The sequence below is a fragment of the Leopardus geoffroyi genome, chromosome A2 (genome assembly GCF_018350155.1).
Source record: "Leopardus geoffroyi isolate Oge1 chromosome A2, O.geoffroyi_Oge1_pat1.0, whole genome shotgun sequence".
Lineage (NCBI taxonomy): Eukaryota > Metazoa > Chordata > Mammalia > Carnivora > Felidae > Leopardus > Leopardus geoffroyi.
In genome coordinates, this window is record NC_059331.1 from 13,830,579 (window position 1) to 13,846,339 (window position 15,761).

General features: G+C 51.9%; 2 protein-coding genes and 1 long non-coding RNA gene across 6 annotated transcripts; 2 read left to right on the forward strand and 1 right to left on the reverse strand.

Moving 5' to 3' along the window:
• The first annotated feature begins 2,942 nt into the window (after window positions 1-2,942).
• KXD1 (KxDL motif containing 1) lies at window positions 2,943-10,740 on the forward strand. 2 transcript variants are annotated; one of them, XM_045496700.1, is made up of 6 exons: window positions 3,072-3,110; window positions 3,677-3,746; window positions 5,594-5,715; window positions 6,683-6,835; window positions 8,419-8,465; window positions 9,398-10,740. In XM_045496700.1, the coding sequence occupies exons 3-6, from the start codon at window positions 5,615-5,617 to the stop codon at window positions 9,625-9,627; spliced, it is 531 nt and encodes a 176-aa protein (XP_045352656.1). In that variant the 5' UTR covers window positions 3,072-3,110; window positions 3,677-3,746; window positions 5,594-5,614; the 3' UTR covers window positions 9,628-10,740. The 2 variants fall into 2 exon arrangements, with proteins under 2 accessions (XP_045352655.1, XP_045352656.1); XM_045496699.1 differs by lacking the exon at window positions 3,677-3,746 and having other exon boundaries at window positions 2,943-3,075.
• Window positions 7,007-11,353, reverse strand: LOC123607432. The gene is made up of 3 exons (XR_006716739.1): window positions 11,232-11,353; window positions 10,572-10,756; window positions 7,007-7,185 (listed from the first exon to the last, which is right to left on the reverse strand). It is a non-coding gene; the product is annotated as an uncharacterized LOC123607432 (long non-coding RNA).
• Window positions 11,354-11,403: 50 nt separating this feature from the next.
• Window positions 11,404-14,645, forward strand: UBA52 (ubiquitin A-52 residue ribosomal protein fusion product 1). Of its 3 annotated transcripts, none has more exons than XM_045496703.1 (5): window positions 11,404-11,519; window positions 12,594-12,707; window positions 12,976-13,062; window positions 14,249-14,351; window positions 14,448-14,645. In XM_045496703.1, exons 2-5 carry the CDS (start codon window positions 12,605-12,607, stop codon window positions 14,539-14,541), a joined length of 387 nt encoding a protein of 128 aa, XP_045352659.1. In that variant the 5' UTR covers window positions 11,404-11,519; window positions 12,594-12,604; the 3' UTR covers window positions 14,542-14,645. The 3 variants fall into 3 exon arrangements, with proteins under 3 accessions (XP_045352659.1, XP_045352660.1, XP_045352661.1); XM_045496704.1 differs by having other exon boundaries at window positions 11,418-11,519; window positions 12,597-12,707; XM_045496705.1 differs by having other exon boundaries at window positions 11,515-11,614.
• Window positions 14,646-15,761: the final 1,116 nt, after the last annotated feature.

The following is a 15,761-nucleotide window of genomic DNA, read 5'->3' on the forward strand; positions in this document are numbered from 1 at the left end:
TGCCAGTACCCTCATAAAGGTTTCCTGGCTTCCAACAGAGCCCAAGGTACCCATTAAAAAGGTTGGTTTCTCCAGCCTGGGCCTTTTCTGCTGCAGCCTGCAGACAGAGCCATGGTTCTCAGCATCCCCAACCCAGGCTCTTCTCTTAGTACTGGTTGCTGCCTGGCTCACAGAACTCCACAGTTCTTACAGAAATCAAATCTACACTCTGTGATTCTCTCAGCCCTGAATGATTGTCAACACCTAGAAAACTCCTAATCTTATCTCAAAACCCCATCCAGATGTACCTGCTTCCTTGCCCCCGAATGAGTCCTCATACCGCACTCTTCAGGTTCCTCCAAGTTTAAGTCTCTCCTCTCTATAGTCCTGCATTATTCTCCTTGGTATTGGCATTGTCTGTGTCAGATACTGTCTCCTTTCATCCTCCAGGGCTAGGCAGGGATTGAATACTCTCTGGATCTCCAGAATATGGGCCACACCCAGAGGAAGTGCCTAGAGGGTTTACTGAACAATTTTTAAAACTGCTGAACTAAATATATAAGAATCCTGATCCTTATTAACTTTTCAGGGAATGAAGGCAGCAGAATGTGGGAGTAAAAAGTTTGCCGTCAGTTTACTGAGGGCTTATAGTGGGCCCAGCCTTATTGTAAGGAAGTAATCTGTATGATTTTACAAGGTTAAGCCATTTGCCCAAGTCCACTCGGCTAGGATGTGACAGAGCTGGAATTAGAACTCAGATATGTCCAAATTCAGGGCTCTAAAAGAGTCTTTTATGTACCCAAAGGCATGCATGTATCTTCCAAGGTTTCAACGACCTTAAGAGGCAGATGCTATGATCACTCACAGTTAACAAACTGAGACTTAGAAAAATTAGATCTATAATGTGTAACAATACACACAAGACTTCAGTAATTAGTGATAATTAATTGCTAACATTTATTGAGCCAGTACTATTTGCCCTGTTTTGTTCATGCATTTAACTTGAATTATCTCACTTAAAGTGCATCTTTGTACCAGTGTGAATGAATTCATGGTTTTCAGTATATTAAAAAGGAGACAGCTATTGAAAGGAAATATAAATGTGTATGCATTGGTTAGCATATATATCTCCTAACTCTTATTGCTGAGGGGGTCTTTGAGCAATGATACTCCAATAGCAGTGAGCACACACCTAGCACCCAGATCTTGGTTTCTCAATACCATTCTCCAAGAAAAGGAACCAGGATCCCTAGAGAAATGGCATGGAACATCTTGTACTAAAGTAAGGAAGTGCTCAGAGAAAGATGGGAGACATTAAAAGAACATAGAAGTTACAAAGGAGCAGCAAAGTAAATAATAGAAATTAATTATAAGGGCACCTGGCTGGCTCAGTCAGTGGAGCATGTGACTCTTGATTTCAGGGTCATGAGTTCAAGTCCCACATTGGGTGTGTGCCTACTTAAAAAAAAAAAAAGAAAGAAAAAAGAAATTAATTGTAACCCACAGAATAGAATAAATAGTCATGAGTTCATGGTGATATAAATACATGAATAAATGGGGGTGCCTGGTTGGCTCAGTTGGTGGAGCATGTGACTCTTGAGCTAGGGGTTGTAAGTTCAAGCCCTGTGTTGGGTGTGGAGATTAAAAATAAAATCTTTAAAAAAATTTTTTTAAAACATTTATTCATTTTAGAGAGAGCCTGAGCAGGGGGAGGGGCAGAGAGAGAGGAAGACACAGAATTTGAAGCAGGCTCCAGGCTCTGAGCTGTCAGCACATAGCCTGATGCTAGGCTCAAACTCATGAGCCCTGAGATCATAACCTGAGCTGAAGTCGGACACAACCTAGTGAACAACCCAGGCGCCCCTAAAATCTTTTTTTTTTTTTTTTTAAGTTTAGTTATTTACCTTGAGAGAGAAAGAGAGGCAGAGAGAGGAGAGAGAGAATCCCAAGCAGGCTGTGCACTGTCAGGGCAGAGCCCTATGCGGGGATTGAACTCATCAACTGCAAGATCATGACCCAAGCTGAAGTCAAGAGTCAGATGCCTAACCAACTGAGCCACCCAGGCGCCGCCCCCCCCCCCAAATAATAAATATATAAATACTTGAGTAAGTGCATAACTAGTGAAGAATGGACAGCTCTTGTTTACAATAGAATTCCAAATAATAATTAAACTAGTAAGTAGAAAATAACCATAGTAATTGTTGCTGGCAAGAGCCATGCATGGGTGCAAAAACTAGTGGGTGAAAATATATTAAAAAAAAAAAAAAAGCGCTAGGGTATTTGCGCTATGTATCTCCCCGTAAGATACTTATTGCAAAGAGAAAAATGGTAACTTAACAGTTGAGAAACTGACAGACATTGCTTAAGCAAGTAAGCAAAGTCAACATCACCAGTAGTGAGACACATCAATATCCTGTGACGCCAGACATGACGCATCGAGACGGCTATAACATCGTTTCTGCGGGAATCCTGCCCAAAGTGAGAGACTTCAGTCTAATTATGAGGAAATATTGGACAAACCCATATTGATGAGTAGTCTAGAAAACCAGCACTCTTCAAAAATACTAAGGTCATAAATTATTAGGAAAGACTGAGGAACTGTCCCAGAGACTAAGGAGATACACTTAAACATAATGCGGGATCCTGGACCAGAAAAAGGTCACCAAAAGCAGAGCAGGGATTTTTGAACTGGATGAATCTGATTTCCCACCTAGGAAGCAGGATGCCTGGGTCTGGGTCAACTACAGGCCACTTGAGCATCGCATGACTTTGAGGGAGTCCCTGCCGCTCAACTTCAGTCTCAACATCTACAAAGTAGGACGCCTTTTAGACACCCCCAACTCCTTCCGGCTGCTGGGCATCTCGGGCCTTGGAAACTACGCAGGCGTCAGAGGGACGGCTTGATTGGCTATTCGTTGTGACGCACTTGCTAACTGTAGCAGCGCCTAAGCCCCACCCCTTCCTGCCGCGACTCCTAGCACGCATATCGGCTCCGGGCACGTCGCCTATACGCGCGGTTGCACGCGTGTTGCGTGGTGACGTCGTGGCGGCACGGGCGCCATCCCGGAAGCGCGAGCAAGGCCGCCAGATGTGCAGGTGCTGCTGCCACCGACGCCGGGGCCGAGTTCGGGGTGGGGCTGGGAATGCCGGGGCCGCTGGGGAGCCGGGCCGGGTCGGGCGCGGCCCCCGGGCTGTTGCGGGGTGGGGCGCGCCGCTGGCCACATCTGGGCACTCCCCCTGCCTACAGGCCTCAGTTTCCCCGTCCGCGCAATGTGTGCGCTGGCGGCGCCACGGGCCGATTCCGGAGCCAGGACGCCGGAGCCGGGGCTGCTTGTGTTCAGTCTGCAGTGTCACCCGGAACCGGGCGTTGCAGTCTTTGGGCCTCAGTTTCCCCGCTTTGCAGGGGCGGGGCGTGAGGGGATAGGCGAGTCCCGCCTCTCTCGCGGGTTTTGCTTAGCTTGGGCTGCAAAATTAAATTCTGGTAAATACTGGGTGGAATCGTGGCTCCTCCGCCTTGCCGTGTGACCTTGGGTAACTGAGCCGACTCCTGTGAGCCTTAGTTGCCCTTGGAGATGATAGTGTTTGCTTCACAGGGATGATTAGGGATAAAATGAAGTGCTGTACAAGTGTTGGCTCCTGTTCTTGGAAGGACCAGGGAGCACCTTGCTACAATGCTGATTCCCTGGCCCCGCCCTAGGAGTTCATACTCCCCATGGGGAAGCAGCCTGCTCCGAACCCAGCTCGTTATCACTATCACAGACAGCGCTGTGAGATTCTGATTCTTTATTGCTCCCATTGTCTGGATGAGAAAACTCAGGGAGGTGCGGTGACCCTCCCAAGGTCACACAGCCTCCTTTTTTGTGTATTTCCCTCATAAGTAATATTTGGAGCAGAGACCAGAGCCCGTGCTAGGTCATTTCTACTCTGTTTGTGGGCCAGACTAGCTGTTAGGGAAGTTTTCCTGAGGCAGGGGAGCGTGCCTTGAATCAGCCCTCACATCTGGGAGCCAGAGACTGGAAAGAGCCCCTTGAAGCAGAACCATTTTACACAGGTCCAAATCTTGTGCCCTGCCAAGCACTAGCTGTGGGCTTCCTGCCACACGACTCTGCCCTTTGGGCCCAAGTGTCCTCATTATACATGATAATGCTTCTTTGGAAACGTGGATAGTGGATACTGTGGGTGTTGGTACCTGGCACATAGTAGGAATTCAATAAACCTAGTGATTATCTGGTGTGTGTGTGGGGGGGGGGGGCAGATTTCACCAGGTGTGGCAGCTTATTTCCAGAAGGCATGTAGGGGCTGCAAATAGATAAAGTCTTGGCCTCCATGGTGTTTGAGGGAAGAAAAGTATTAGCTGTTAACATTTGTAAATGAGGTAATTTTACACACACATAAAAGTCCACATTTCTGAGGGTTTTTTTTTTTTTTTTCCTGGAAAAATTCAGAAGTCTGGTAGTAGTCAGTTACTGTAAGAAGCCGCTGTCTTGGCAGAGGTGGATACTGAACATCCGTTCAGATTCACACTCGTGGGTCCTGCAGACTAGGCATTTGAATTGTGACTCGGGTTTACTGAGTATGTGACAATGGTCCAGTTTCTCAGTTTATGAGTCTCCGTTTTCCTAGGTGTATAAAGTTAGTGCATTGGTTAGCATACAGTAAGTGCTCAATAAAGAGAGTGGATTAAGGGCTCTGAAAGCCCTTTGTGATTCTGCATGTGAATCTCAACCAATTGCAAATGGGCCTTTCTGTCAGCAGTTAAATATGTGAACCCCAGAGCCAAGCTATGTCAAGATTCTGGGTTTTACCTGACACCCCCGCCCCTGAGGGTGAGTGCCGAACCTGTAGCCCTTCCTGCCCTGGCAGGGTCCAGGAGGCCCCCCACCCGCCATGATGGTCATCTACCTAGCCACACAGCCATCTGGGTTGCTGGGGCTCGTAGCCTGGCTGAAATTCTTGGCTTGAATTTGCTAATAAAACCCTAGAGTCAGAGCGGAGTTTGAAAGCCTCTGGTTGCCTCCACCAAGCTAAGTTCTGGTGACCCCTTGCTGTGAACCGGTTTCTGGGTTGGGCTCTGGAGGCCTTTGCTCTCTTGAAGCTGACGTTGCTTTGGTAGCGACGGACAAAAAAGTCAAATGATTACTAAGATAATTTCAGGAAGAGATGAGTCGATGAATAAAATAAGGCGAAGTGCTTATAAAAGTGATCAGAGTCGAGAGGAGGGGCAGTCATCACAGGAGAAAAGATACTGGAGGTGGTGATGATTTGAGGGGGCAGTCATGTATGTGAGGACGGCAGGTGCAAAAGCCCTATGGTGGGATGAGCAAAGTTGGGGGGATGTAGGAAGAGGCTGGCAAATCTATGCAGGTGGAAGGTGGCCGTGGTCTTGGGCACATGGAGAGTGGGGGCCACAGAGGTCGGTGGGTGATGGGATTCTGATGTGCTTGGGTGCAATTTACAAATATGTCCTCCCAACACCCCTGGATTCTCAGGATGACAAAGCTGAGGCTCAGGTGGCATGAGCAACTCATGGCCTGCGTTCTCAGCCCCTCCTTTCTGTCCCAGCAACCCCACTGCCTAGTGCAGACTGAAGACTCTTTCGCCTTGCCTGTTTTAGGCAGCGGAGGAGGAGGAAGAGATGGACCCCCCGGACTCGGCCTCGAGGGTCTTCTGCAGCCGCATCCTAAGCATGGTGAATACAGACGACGTCAATGCTATCATCCTGGCTCAGAAGAACATGTGAGTGGTAGCCAAGGGCTGTGGGCCCCAGGCGTGGGAAGGAATCCACTCGCTGGCCAGCATTCTTGCCCTGTCTGCCCTTACCCTGGGCCCACACTGGTGATAAAATGAAGGAAATGAGCAAATCTGCCGGCTGGCTCCAAAGTAAATTCCTTCCTGGCCTGGAGGCGAGGCCTTGGCACAGGAAGCAGGGCTTTGGGATGGTTTCGCAGCTGTGGATGGCTTGGCAGGGGCTGTAGCAGCTCCTATCCCAAGGCCCGGGGTGGGCTGTTGGGGGAATAGGAAGGGGCTGCGGGAGGGGATTTAAAGAAGCCAGTGAGTTAATCTCCTGTTGGGAATCTAGTCTCTCACAGCCCAGGCTGTCTCTGCAGAGGACCTGTGGTCTTTCGGAGGGGCTGTCAACACCTTTGCCCTCCTTAAGGGCTTGGCACTGTGACCACTGTGACCGATTCCAGCCTGCTCTGTGGGGAAGAGAGGCTTACACAATCTTGGGATGGAAGCACAGCCTCCTGTGGCTTTATTTTTGTGTATTTAAGCCAAAGGCTCTTCCTTCCATTTATGACACAACAGCGACCTGATACCCTTCCATTTCTCTCCACCTGTGACAGGGGTACTGGGTTTGTCTGGGTCAGATTTAGGCCTGGCCTGGTGAACTCCCAGAATGAGGGGAGACAAAACCAGACACACACCATGGCCCCATGGTGTCAGGGCTGGGCCAGAGGAATAACCTGGGTCTAGGGACTCAGGGGAGTCAGAGTCTGCTTGAGGGAGGGTTTATACATGAGAAGGATGTACTTGGGTAGGGTTTTGAAGGTTGAGTAGGAGTTCGCTAGATGGCTCAAACAGCAGGTAGAGTTCTACATGGCAAGGAAACAACACATGCAAAGGTCATGAAGCAGGAAAGGGCCTAGCACGATCAGTTTGTAGGGCATGGTTTGCAGGGCTGGTGCCTTCTCTTTGCTGCCAGGCTGGACCGCTTTGAGAAGACCAATGAGATGCTGTTGAATTTCAACAACCTGTCAAGCGCCCGCCTGCAGCAAATGAGCGAGCGCTTCCTGCACCACACAAGGACCCTGGTGGAGATGAAGCGGGACCTGGACAGCATCTTCCGCAGGATCAGGTGGGTCCCCAGCCTCTCCAGCTTCTGCCTCCCCCTCAGGTTTCTCCCCTCTTCAATGAGGATCATCCACTCTGCAAAACAGAGATTGTGCTAATTTGTTCTTTGAGGCTTCATCGCTCACTTAGCGTCTGAGAAGATCTGAAGTTTGGGATAAAAAAATCTTGAAGTTTGTGGATTTAGATTTTATTTATCTTTCAATAACTGCAACGTAGTACCAGATGCAGGATGCAAAAGGCAGGCAAGTGCAGACAGTGAAAGGCAAGTCTCTGGTCCTCCAGCCCCCGGCCCCGGTCTTCTCTCAAAAGGCATCTGAGATTGCCAGTTTTGGTGGGTCTTTTCTGAGCTGTTTCCTGTGAGGACAGAGAAGAATGACGTTCAGGTCCCTAAGCACGTAGAATGCTCAGCGCAGCACCCAGAGCCTGCATCACTGTGGCCACATGCCTGGGCCTGGAACTAGCCAGAGCTGCAGCTGTATTTCCAGCTGACAGCACCACTTACTCTGTCCTGGGGGCAGCCCCACCCACTGGCAGACTCAGGAACAGAAGATCATGAGACAGGCCAATTAAATCCCGTATAAAAACACATATTTTCTGAGGTGTCTCATCAGGCTGGTTGCCCAGGCGTGGTTTTGGGGGTGAGCAGGAACCCCAAGTGTTGGCATCTTTTGTGCATATCTGTATCGCCCAGGAAGGGGATAGTTGTGTCTGCCCAGTTGCCTCATGGGTGGGGACCCAGCAACGGTGGTGCTTCTGGTGGGGACTGGGTCACCACAGTCAAGGATGAGACTCCACCCCCCGAAGACCCCTTTGTTATTCTTTGTAAAGGCGACTTCATTACTTTTTTTTTTTTAATGCTTATTTATTTTTGACAGACAGAGCATGAGCGGGGGAGGGGCAGAGAGAGAGAGGGAGGCACAGAATCCGAAGCAGGCTCCAGGCTCTGAGCTGTCAGCACAGAGCCCCATGCGGGGCTCGAACCCACGAACCGTGAGATCATGACCTGAGCCGAAGCTGGGCTCTCAACCAACTGAGCCACCCAGGCGCCCCAGTGACTTCATTACTTTAGGAAGAAAGGAAAAACAGCTGATTAAAAATGAAGGAGGTGTTTCTCTGTGAACGTCAGTTCATTGTATGCAAGTACTCAGTGTCTGGGGTGTGCATAATCACTCCTGGCCCCCACACAGACACTGTCATCTTAGTGGTGGGGGACAGGATGGTACAAGTCACCCAGAGGAGCGACAGCTGAGGAAGGGGTGAGGAAGCCTCCTGGAGGGTTATCTGGGCAGGGAAGGATTAGACCTAAGAAAGGCATTGCAGATAGAGGGCCTAGCCAGACCCAGCACGGAGGACACGCACAAGCTCTTGACAGCTGGGCAGCTGCCATCTATCCTAGGGCTGGGAGGTCCGCAGGGCTGAGCACATGGGCCTCCTTCCAGCCCAGGAGCAGAGTGACAAGCAGTAAAGGGTTGGGGGGAGTTCCCGTCCCCCACCCACCTGGAACTGCAGCAAGGGTTCCTGGCGTGCACCAGGCCCAGCCTGTCTGCTTGGCAGGTTCAGCCCTGTATGCCTTCCCTTCCCCTGCAGGACGCTGAAAGGGAAGCTGGCCAGGCAGCACCCGGAGGCCTTCAGCCGTAAGTGTCACCCAGGGCTCCTGTGCCCCACGTCTGGCCTCTGCACCCACGGATGCCAGCACCCTCACCCCAGGTCTGGCTTCTGGAAGGTCACCTCTGGGGCCGACACTGAGCCCAGGTCCTGGTGGGCTGTAGATCTAGAGAGACTTGGAGCAGGGGGCAGGGGCATGGGTGCTTGGCTGGTCTTGGCAATCTGTAGAGCAGGTGCTGGGACTAGGATCCCCTCCCTGGGGGAGGTTACACAGGGGAATGTGGATAAGAACAATGACAGTCCTTGCCCAAGTGGATGTAGTGTAGCTCTATGAGCTAGGCTCTTACCTGCAACCACCCATGAGAGTGGGGGCTGTGAGTATCCCATTTCATACAGGGGGAAACTGTAGCCCTAAGGAGCAGTGACGTCTCAGAGGAAGTGCGGCACCCCCTATGCTGACTCTCAGTTTACCCCCTCTGCCAAACGGGCCAACATCTCCCTACCTCAGGGCTGCTAACAACCATAGGCACAAAAGCAGTGCTGTCAGGGTACCTGATTGCCTTAGTCAGTAGAGCATGCGGCTCTTGATCTTGGGGTTTGAATTCAAGCCCCCTGTTGAATGTAGTGCTTACTTCAAAAACAACAAAAACCAAACAAGGCAGGCCTGCTTTGTTTATAGAGCAGAATGCTGAGGCAAGGGTAGTGAGAGGCTTGGCCCTGGCAACACAGGAGGGCAGAGCTAGGCTCAGGCCTGTGTTGGCCTGACTCCCGAGAACCTGGGTCCTTATACCCTGAAGGGAAACCTCTCCTCTGCCTGGGCCTCAGTTTCCTCCTCTGTAAAATGGGCCAAGTTAGGCCCCACGGGGTGGCAGGGGAGCTGTTAGGGGTCATAGGCCCAGTGAATCCCTCATCATGGTGCCCGCCACAGTGACTAAGCCAACTCCTGGCCTCCTTCCCCCAGACATCCCAGAAGCATCCCTCCTGGAGGACGAGGATGAAGATCCCATACCACCCAGCACCACGACCACCATTGCCACCTCAGAACAGAGCACGGGCTCATGTGACACCAGCCCTGACACTGTCTCACCCTCCCTCAGTCCTGGCTTCGAGGACCTTTCCCATGTCCGGTCCAGCTCTCCTGCCATCAATGGCCGCAGCCAGACGGACGATGAGGAGACACCGGGGGAGTAACCCTACTCCCTGGCGCCCCGAGGGGTCTCAGGGAAGTGGCAGCTCTCCCCAGGTGTCTGAGGTGGCAGTACGTAGCCCTGCCTGGAGATCAACAGCTTTGCCACCCTGTTCTGTCACCCAGGGCTCCTGGGGGACAAGACTCCCTCCAGGGGTGTGGAGTTCCTGGGGGGTCTATCATTCCCAATTCCTCCTCACTGAGAACATCTGTCTTCTGCAGACCCCTCTGCCAGGCCAGGGGATGACCAGCTCGGCTGGAGTTATGGGCTGGGCATAAGGGAGCTTTTCCAGAGCCAGGCTTGAGGTCTGCTCTAAACATTTAAAGGCTCCCAGAGACCAGAGCCAGAAGGCCCCTGCCCCGATGCCCTGGTCAAGACCACCTCAAAGTGGATCAGCACTGTCATGTCTGAGTTCACCCCAACCCATCCCTGTACCTACTAATTCTGGTCTCCCTGCCCTTTCCTCCAACAAAAGTATTGAATGCTGTCTCCAGTTGGTATGTCAAGGAGGCTTCTGAGACAGTTGTAGAAGGCTCAAGATGGAGGCGGGCCATTCAGCTGCAAGCCTGATGAGGTCTGTGTTTCTCTGGCCAGAGGTGTGAACCCTCAGGGCCCAGCAGGCCTCTCCCAGGACCTCCATGGAGCAAGCTGAGCCACCTTGGAAAACAGAGTTAAACGGAATATTTTTGTACCCGATGTTTACAGATGCTGTTGGGAAGTTATCAATAAAAAGACTCTGTTACTAAAAAGGGAAGGGTGTACTTAGCGGTGGCTTCCTTCCATCCTTGGGCCCGGGATGCCATAAGGGGGATAAGTGCAGGACGTGAGACAGGAGGGGTATGTGGACGGCCAGGCACCACTGAGGTAGAGACGTGGCTGCTCTTGGTGGCAGTCTCCAGTGGTAGCAACCGTAATAACCCAAGTTCCTATCACTACCTATGTACTCACACGTGCCGGTTCCCTTATCTCTGAGTAACTTCTCCAGATCGGTCTCAGGATGGACTCCTCAGGGAGGCAGGCCGGGTCCCTTTCCCCATCAGACACTGTGTAGAGTTCCCTGTAGAGTTCTTTTAAGCACTTAAAAATTACGTTATTAAAGACATCTTCCTAGATCCAAGAGTGTGTGCTTTTGCCTGTTAATAGGGGGCGCTGGTAAGTGTTCAAGGAAATAAAGAGGAACCCTGCCAAACCTACACGTAACTTCTCAGTCCTCACCCTTCCCGTTCCTGGCACTGTTTAGCCATCCGCGACAACTTGGTCCTAACAGAAGTCCTCTTTGGCCCCAAACTGACCCTGGGTCCCACCCCATTTTGAGTGAGTGCATCAGCTTCACCTTCCCTCACTGCTCTGATAGGCGCCGCCTTGAAATTCCTCCAGGCACAGCGGCTAGAAAGTTTTCAAATATCTAACTCCTTGGTGATAGGTGGATCCCCAGGGTTCGGGCACGTCCCACCCCTGTGCCGCCTACCACCTTCCCGTCCTGAGTCCCGGACCCGTTGACCCTCTGCTTAATTCCTTCGCTTTAGCACAAATTGTCTCCTCTACTCTTGTCAACAAGCATTCCCCGAGTGACCGTTACGTGCAGTTTTTAGCCAACTGAGAGACAACCTGGAAAGGTGAGGCCGTCCCCTCACGTGCCCTGGAGGACAGGGGAATGCATCCGGAAGCGGGTTGGTGACACTCGCCCACGGGGGCTTCGGCTTCGTTAGCCAGCACCCAATACGGCGGCGGGGCGGGGCCGGGGGGTGGGGTACGATGTGCGGCGCGGATTGTGACGCAAGCGCGCAGCGTGCTCGGTGCGCAGGCGCTCTCTGCGGCAAATCGGCGGTTTCCGGTCCGTCGCCCTCTTTCTCTTCAACGAGGTTCCCGAGCGGTTTGGTGGCAGCGGCGTTGCGGGTTCGCTCCAGACCGGGGTCGGGCGGGGGGCTGTGGGAGGCCGCGGGCGTCCCGGTGGCGGAAGGGACAGCCCGGAGCCCGTCCACGCGGGCCAGGTTCGGCAGGGCGGCCCGGTCGGCTAAGTTGGGCGCGTGGAGCCGAGGTTCCCAGCCGGGACTGGGCCCCGGGTGGCGAACGGGTCTTTGGGAGAGAAGCCTATGCGCCCTTCCGGCCCAAGCTATCCCAGGAGGCCTGGGGGTGTGGATGAACTTTCTGGGCATGGGGGAGGGGGTACTAAGCGCAAATTTTTTTTTTTTTTTTTTTTTTTTTTTTGGTGTCCTATAATGCGCCAAACCTTTTGAAAATATTAAGTCCTTTTCCCCTCCCACAGGGTGATTCACTACTTGCCTTCTCAGGAGAGGGTGGTAGCATCCACCTTATAAGGTTTTTTTTGGGGGGGGGGGGAGAGATGAAATGTGTGTAAACAAGTACCTGACACGTGCTTGGCAGGCACTGTTTATGAGTTGGAGCAAAGGCAAGAAGTGTGGGCGAGTTTGGGTATAATTTAGAGGGTAGCCAGGGTGTCCGATGTCTGAGCTTGGAGTTGGAGAGAACTGCCACCAAGGAAAATGTGTGGGAGGAGTGGCTGCCAAAACTGGGATTCCCATTCAGGTTGCAGGAAGGGCTGCTTGTGGAGCAAATGCGGCTTACAGAGGGGTAGGGAAGGGAGGGAGGATGGGACCTCCCGGCCACCCTCGAAGAAAATGTGCCTGACCAAATGGTGCCCCAGCTACATACTTCTCATTCCGTCTTCAAAGTTGCCAGAATTTCATTTGCTGGGCCCAAGGAGGATAACCACTATCTTTGTTCCCATGAAGCACACTTTGCCACAGGGGTCCAGGGGTAAGGTGCGGAAAGCACAATCCTTGATTATAGGATATTTGGGCTGTAGCCTCAGAGAGGTGGAAGGAAACAGGCGCTGGGATGGGCCTGTACTTGTGATTGATACTGGCACGGGGCTGGCCAGCCCCTGAGCTCAAGCTGCTCAGACCTGCAGTTCTTAACCTCTTCATCCTACTCCTCCCCACCCTCCAGCAGTCGCAGAGATGCAGATCTTTGTGAAGACTCTAACGGGCAAGACCATCACCCTCGAGGTTGAGCCCAGTGACACCATTGAGAATGTCAAAGCCAAAATCCAAGACAAGGAGGGTGAGTTGAGCGGAGTCCAGAGGTTCTGTTCAGCAATCCCTCTCGGCCCAGAGGAGACACTGTCATGTGCAGGATGGATGCTGGGCTTGTATAGACCTCAGCCTTGGCCAGTGCTTCCTTTGTGTGATCTTAAGAGGACAGCTTGTTCTCTCCACCTCAGTTTCCCCTTTGATAGGTTGGAGGCTATGCCAGAACACCCCTGCGGGGAGAAGGGAAGCTGCCAGCAATGTGCTTGCCAGAGTCTTAGTCTGAGCTTTCCTCTTCCCAGGCATCCCTCCTGACCAGCAGCGTCTAATTTTCGCGGGCAAACAGCTGGAAGACGGCCGCACTCTGTCAGACTACAATATCCAGAAAGGTACTGGGAGTTGGGTGGCTGGACAGAGGCCTGTGAGGCCTAGAACCAAGGAAGAGGCTTTGCAAGGATGAGGCTTTGATGGTCTCATTGGCAGCATTGGGGAGGGTGGGGGGAGGTGATCAGATGGGGCTAGAGGAGTCTTTTATAAAATAATGTTTTCACTGGGGGAAGCATCTCCTGGTCGCCACTTATGTTTCCAAGTGTGGCAGTGGTTTCTCTTGTTCTTGCTCACCTTTTTTTCTTTAAAAGACTGTTTTGTTTAAAAATGTGCTAAGAGGGACACCGGTCTGGCTCAGTCAGTAGAGCACGCAACTCTTGATCTTTGGGTTGTGAGTTCAAACCCCACATCGGGTGTTGAGATTACTTAAAGATAACTTTTTTTTTTTTAACGTTTATATTGGAGAGAGAGACCGTGTGAGCAGGCAAAGGGCAGAGAGGGAGACATAGAATCTGAAGCAGGTTCCAGGCTCTGAGCTGTCCACACAGAGCCCAGCATGGGGTTTGAACTCATGAACTGTGAGATCATGACCTGAGTCAAAGTCGGTTGCTTAACTGAGCCACCCAGGCACCCCAAAAATAAAATCTTTTTTTTTATTTTTTATTTTTTTTATTTTTTATTTTTGAGAGACAGAGCGTGAGCAGGGGAGGGGCAGAGAGAGAGGGAGACACAGAATCAGAAGCAGGCTTCAGGCTCCGAGCTGTCAGCACAGAGACTGATGCGGGGCTTGAACCCACGAACCGTGAGATCATGACCTGGGCCAAAGTTGGATGCTTAACCGACTGAGCCACCCAGGCGCCCCCCCAAAAATAAAATCTTTAAAAATGTGTCTAAAAATGTGATAAATTTTGTCACTATCGTAAAGGAAATCCTTGTCACTTTCTGTAGCAACTAGATTTAATTTCTCAGCCAAATGAAAGATCATCTTTACATCCCTCAGAAATTACCTTGTCTGTTGAGAACCCCAGTGCACATTATGGTCAGCATATATTAGTCTCAGACTGCCCAAAGCCTGGGCTGGTGGGAAGTGAGATGGAGGTTGTGTGGGGTGGTCTGGGCCAGTATGTCCATCTATGTATAGAGTACCCAAGGGATTCTCATTTGAGGAAGTTCTGGAGGGCCCTACCCTGCACCTGAGGTGCTGGGGCCAGGCTTGGTCACTGTCTCTCTTTGACCTTCCTCTCCTAGAGTCCACCCTGCACTTGGTGCTTCGCCTGCGGGGTGGCATCATTGAGCCTTCCCTCCGCCAGCTGGCCCAGAAATACAACTGCGACAAGATGATCTGCCGCAAGTGAGTACTCTCATGTGGTGGCAGGGGGTGGCTAGCCCCGGTGGGGAGGGCTTGGGTTGGGGTGTGTCCTCACCAGTCTCTCTCATCCTTCTGCAGGTGTTACGCTCGCCTGCACCCCCGTGCAGTCAACTGCCGCAAGAAGAAGTGCGGCCACACCAACAACCTGCGCCCCAAGAAGAAGGTCAAATAAGGCCCCTCCACCGGCTCTTCCTTGGCCTGCAGGACGGCCTCCTGCCCAAGCCCCAAGGCCCTGGGGCCTCAATAAAGTTTCCCTTTCATTGACTGGAGCAGTAACTGGTGTCTGCATGGCTGGTGTGTCCAAGGAGGAGCTGGCTGAGCTGTGGGCATCTCCCGGAGGGACTCCATCACTTGATTCTGCGCAGCCCTCGAGAGTCCCGTGTCCTTTGGGTTTTGATGGTCTCAGCTATAAAATGTGCCGTGGTCCCTGCCCTTCACATCTAACAGGGTTTTTCACAGCCACAGTGCACACAGGTTTCAGTCTCGGCCCTCTGCCACATACCCTCATGAACCTGCCTGTCTGCATTTTGTCATCCTTAATGAAGACTCCCCCAACCCCCCCAAGCCCAGGCTCTTGCCAGACTGCAGGTCAGCCATGTCGCTGCCTGGGCCCTACTCAGACACTCGGATGACTTCATGCCTGTGCCCTGGAGGTGTCCAGGTGTGGGTGGGTAGACAAAAACTGCACCTAGTGTAAAACATGTTCTCCGTTGGCTGAATATGAGGAGCACCTGGGCCCACCTAAGCCCTCTAACCTCAGTCTTGGAGGGGCAGGCCTTGGTGTTTATAAAACTTGTGCTGATGCTCCTGAGAATCAGGTGAGCTTCGGAGTGCTCTGGACTGGCCCCGGTAAGGCCATGCTTTTATTTGTCTTGAGATGACTGGGGCTTTGTCAGGTGACAACCCAGGCCTGGACAGTGACTCAGATCTGGAGTACCAGCTAAAGGCTAATGCCTCTGTTGTTTCATGGGTTTCAACCCTGTTAACTGCTGGCCCCTGCTTCCTAGGCTAGGCTACCAACATCTACTTATCCCTGGAGAAAGAAGCTTCCCAAAGCTCAAACAAGGTAGTGTATCCCCAGCAGAAAGCTCCAATGCCTCCCATGCACTTAAAACGAAGCCCTGCTGGCCTCACCCCTACCCCAGACTCTGGGCCTTTGCACAGGCTCCCTTCAGCTAGCTCCTTTCTGAGGAGTGCACACAGTACCTGCCAGACTTGTTAAACAGCTGGGGGCTCCTGGGTGAGTCTGTGGTTAAGACTCTTGGTTTCTGCTCAAGTCAAGATCTCATGGGTGAGATCAAGCCCCACATGGGGCTCTGTGCTGACAGAGCAGAGCCTACTTGGGATTCTCTCCCTCTCAAGCATTTTTTAATATGCTTTTTTTTTTCTTTT